Raw genomic sequence first — 5,000 nt, forward strand, 5'->3', positions numbered from 1 at the left:
AATGTAAATTTTCAACCCAAATTTTCTACCAAAACAGTAGAATTTTCAATAAAAAGAGACCACAAAAGATAAACTTTTAACAAAATAATTAAATTTTCAAACTAGAAAGATGACTTTTCAGCTAAAAATATTACTTTTTGATTAAATAAATTGAATTTTTAACACTATATTATGAATAATCAACAAAAAAGTGAATTTGCAACTGAATAATTGTATTTTTAACCGAAAAAGTTTAATTTTCAGTTCAAAGGCACGAATTTTCTAAAAAAATAATTTAATTTTCAACCTGAAAATGTTAATTTTTAACAAAAAATTAATTTTCAACCAATTAGTTTAGGTTTGACGAAAAAAAAAAGTTTTAAACGAATTAATTGAATATTTAACCAATATACTTTAATGATTAACCCGAAAAAACGAATTTTATCATAAAAAATTGAACTTTCGAAACTAGAATGTGCTTTTCCAACAAAATAGTTCAATTTTCTGTAGAAAAAAATTTAACAAAATAGTTGAATTTCAAATCCAAAAAGACGAATTTTCTAAGAAGAATTTTTAACTAAAAAGTTAAATTTCCAATAAAAAAAAAAGTAATTTCTACTAAAACAGATGAATTTTTATATCAAAAACATTTCAGTTGACTTCAGGATCAAAATATGAATTTTTAAACAAAAAATAAGTTTTTACGAAAAAAATTGAATTTTTTCCACCAAAAATGATTAATTTTGAACAAAATAGTTGCATTTTTATAGAAGAAAGATGAAATTTATACTAAAACAGATGAATTTTAAATAAAAAACGACAATTCTTTTAAAGCCGAAATTTCATCCAGAAAAAATTTGAGTCCTTTTTTCAACATAAAAATATAAATTTTAAACAAAAAGTAAATTTTCAACAAAAAAGTATGACTTTTTGACCAAATAGTTTAATTATCAACCAAACAGTTGCATTTTCATCCAAGAAAGATGTAATTTCTTCTAAAATAGATAAATTTAAAAAAAAAGTCTTTAAAAAAGCAGTTAAATTTTCGTCCAAAGAAGATTGCAGTTCACTTTCCAACACCAAAATAATAATTGTCAAGAATAAGTTTATTTTCTGCTAAATAGTCCAATTTTTAACCAAAATGTACGACTTTTTAACCAGATTTTAAAAATTTTCCACCCAAAAGTTGCATTTTTGTCCAAAAGAATGAAAAGTCTACTAAAATAGGTGAATTTTTAAATCAGTTGAATGTTCAACCCCTATGGAATTATGGCTTAATACTTCACAAAAAAAAAAAAAATTTTTTACAAAAATAGTTGAATTTTACTCGAAATTATGAATAATGAACAAAAAAGTTTATTTGTAACCGAATAGTTACATTTTCAACCGAAAAAGTTGAAAAGGAAAAAAACAATTAAATTTTCAACCTGAAAATATTAATAATTAACAAACAAAAATTAATTTTCAACCAAATAGTTTAGTTTTGACCGAAAAAGATAAGTTTTCAAAGAAATAATAGATCTTTAAACCAATATAATTGAAAGATTAAGCCCCAAAAAAATGAATTTTGTACAAAAATTTCTACTAAAACAGATGAATTCTTAAATCAGAAAGATAAATTATTAATAAATAGTTGAATTTTCTGTTAAACAATATTTTAGTTCACTTTTCACGATCAAAATATGAATTTTTAAACAAGAAATAAGTTTCTACGACAATTCTTTTTAAGTCGAACTATCATCCAGAAAAGATTTGAATCCATTTTACAACATCAAAATAAAAATTTTAAACAAAAAGTAAATTTTCAACAAAAAAGTATGACTTTTTAACAAAATAGTTTTATTTTAAACCAAACCTTTGCATTTTTATCTAAGAAAGATGAAATTTCTCTTAAAACTGATAAATTTTTAATTAAACATTTTTTTTTTTTAATAGTTGAACTTTCATCCAGAAAAGATTTCAGTCCTCTTTTCAAATACAAAAAATTAAATTTTCAAAAAACATCAGAATTTTCAACCACAAAGTATTACTTTTCAACAAAATTGTTAAATTGTCAACCACCAAAATTCAATGCTTCACCAAAAAAAAAAAGAATTTTAACAAGAAAATTAATTTTCAACCAAATAGTTTAATTTTGACCCAAAAAATTAATTTTCATCGAAATAGTTGCATTTTTAACCAATATACTTTAATGAGTAAACCGTAGAAACAAATTAAAAAAAAAACAGTTAAACTTTCGAACCGAAAATATAAATTTTCAACAATAAAGTTCATTTTTAACCAAATAGTTGAATTTCCAAGCGAAAAAGACGAATTTTCTACAAAATAATCGCACTTTTATCCGAAAAAGCTGCAATATTTCTAGTAGAACAGATAAACTTTTAATGAAAAAAACAGCAACAAAAAAATGTTGGAAAATTCAATAAACATATTCAATGCTCAACTCTTTTAACAAAATAATTGAATGTTCAAACAAATAATGAAAATATGCGACAAAAACTATAATTATGTGCTTTGAAATTCGCAAAGATAAATTTTCAACGAAAAATTATAATTTTCAACCAAAAAAAATGACTTTTCACCCAAAAAATATTACTTTTTGACTAAATAATTAAACTTTCAATGAAAGAGTTAATTTATAATCCAACCGTTAAATGTTTAACTCCAAAAAACAAATTTTCAACCATTAAAGTTCAATGCTTCACCAGAAAAAACCAATTTCCTACAAAACTAATTGAATTTTTAACGCTATATTATGAAAAATAATAAAAAAATTCACATCTTCAGGGCCCTGAAGATGTGAACTGCAATGTTCACGAAACGTCGGCAAACAATTCGTAGTAGTTTTTTACACGAGTGAAACCCGAAATATCTCTTTTTATCAAAATGAATCATCGTGAAAGCATAAAATCTATTATCAATAAAAAAATTAATTTGCAACTGAATAGTTGTATTTTCAACCCAAAAAGTTTAATATTTAATCCAAAGACACGAATTTTCTAGACGACAATTGAGTATTTAACCTGAAAATATTAATTTTTAAGTAAACAAATAATTTTCAATCAAAAAGTTTAATTTTGACTCGAAACAGATCAATTTTCATTGAAATAGTTGAATATTTAACCAATATACTTTAATTTTTAAACCGAAAAAAAGAATTTAACAAAAAAAAAACGGTTAAACTTTCGAACCAAAAATATAAATTTTCAACAATAAAGTTCATTTTCAGCAAAATGGACGAATTTTTAACAAAGAAAGATCAATATTCAAACAGAAAATAAAACCGTTAAATTTTCAGTAAAAAACTTTATTTTAAACAAAAAAATCAACAAAATAGTTCAATTTTCTGCAAACAAAAACCAAGAAATTATAACAAAAAGTTCAATTTTAACCAAATAGTTGAATTTCCAAGCCAAACAGACAAATTTTCTACTAAATAATTGCATTTTTATCCAAGAAAGCTGCAACATTTGTAGTAAAACAGATAAACTGTTAAATCAAAAAGACAAATTAAAAAAAAAAGAGTTGAATTTCCATCTAAAAAGATTTTAATTGACTTGTCAACACAAGAATCCGAATGTTAAACAAAAAGTACATTTTTATTAAAATTATTAAATTTTTCAGTCAAATAATAAAATTCACAAATACTATAAAGATGATAATCTTGAAAAGAAAAAGTTTTGGCGAATTTGAGCTGCCAAAACGACGAATTTCCAATAAAAAAGTTAAATTTCCAACCAAGAAGTTAATTTTCAACCTAAAAGTTCCATTGTCTAACAAAATATTTGAATTTTCTAACCAGAAAAAAAAACGAATTTGAAACAAAATAGTTTAACTTTCAACCCAGTAGTTAAGTTTTCAATCAGAAAAGACACATTTTCAACAAAAGAATTTAATTTTTAAGAAATATGACTTACTTTTCAACCAACTAGTTGAATTTTCTACAAAAATAGTTAAATTTTTAACAAATACATATATTTTCAAACAAAATAGAGGAATTCTCAAGGAAAAATATAATAGTTGATATTATTTCAACTAAACAATATTTTAATTTGAAATCTTGAAGAGAAAAAGTTTTGGCGAATTTTAATCCCATACCTGAATAAAACTAGCAACTTGGCGAACATCCTCGGTCAAAGACCTGGCGCACGCAATCAGCTGATCGAGTGGATCCGGCTGTACCGGCACAAGAAGCGAGGGCGTCGTGCAATTTGTTGGCGTCGGTGTATCGTCGCCTCCCCGACACAGCTGACCTGCGTCCCACTCGATCGTATCTAATTCACCAGCCGCTTCTTGAATAAGCTTGTCGGAATCTCGTAATGCTTTCACCAGAGGCCTCAACTTCATCGCCAGACCCTTGTCCGGCGCTTTTCCCGCATTTCCCAGGCTTCCTAGAAACAAACATTCAATGTAGCCCCATTTTATTAATACTAGACTATTATGTGCGCGCGCTCACTTTTCTACTCATTTTTATCATTTACTCAAGTTTCTAATAACAATTTATTTCCTAAAATTTTCTGAAGACTTATATTCTTGTTCACATATTACGTAACGTTATTTTAAACCCTTTTACCTTTCCACCGCCCTAACTGCAATTACGTAACATATATTTTGTATTACTTTAAAAAACTGAATAGACGTTTTGCAAATAAGAATAGATTTTTAGGATGAAGCGCGATACAGAAATACATTAAACAATATTTTGACGTAACACAAGAATTCTTTTTTGATATTTTTTTAGTGACATACATTTTCAAATTATTTACAAGAAAAGAATTATGAGCAGTTTTTTTTTAGAATTATATAAATTTTATCATTTTTATGAGACAATTAGGAAAGATTTTTCAAACTTTCATTACGAAAGTAGTAGCTAATATTTAATTACATAATCTGAGAGGAAATAACAATTTAAATCCAATCTTTATGTACGAGGGTAGTTCAATAAGTCCTTAGAATGAAGTATAAAAACAATTTTTTTTGGGTAAATTTTTTTTTATTTTTCAACATAATCTCCTTGGAGC

At 25.0% G+C, this 5,000-nt stretch overlaps 1 protein-coding gene across 1 annotated transcript in view; it reads right to left on the reverse strand.

Moving 5' to 3' along the window:
- LOC117170298 (breast cancer anti-estrogen resistance protein 1) overlaps positions 1-5,000 on the reverse strand; it is a 41,812-nt gene that overhangs the window by 5,182 nt on the left and 31,630 nt on the right. Inside the window, exon 7 of the mRNA XM_033356971.1 lies at positions 4,078-4,370. Within this exon, the coding sequence (XP_033212862.1) occupies positions 4,078-4,370 (293 nt within the window). The remainder of the gene's footprint in view (positions 1-4,077; positions 4,371-5,000) is intronic.

This window comes from Belonocnema kinseyi, chromosome 3, assembly GCF_010883055.1.
Source record: "Belonocnema kinseyi isolate 2016_QV_RU_SX_M_011 chromosome 3, B_treatae_v1, whole genome shotgun sequence".
In the NCBI taxonomy this organism is placed as follows: domain Eukaryota; kingdom Metazoa; phylum Arthropoda; class Insecta; order Hymenoptera; family Cynipidae; genus Belonocnema; species Belonocnema kinseyi.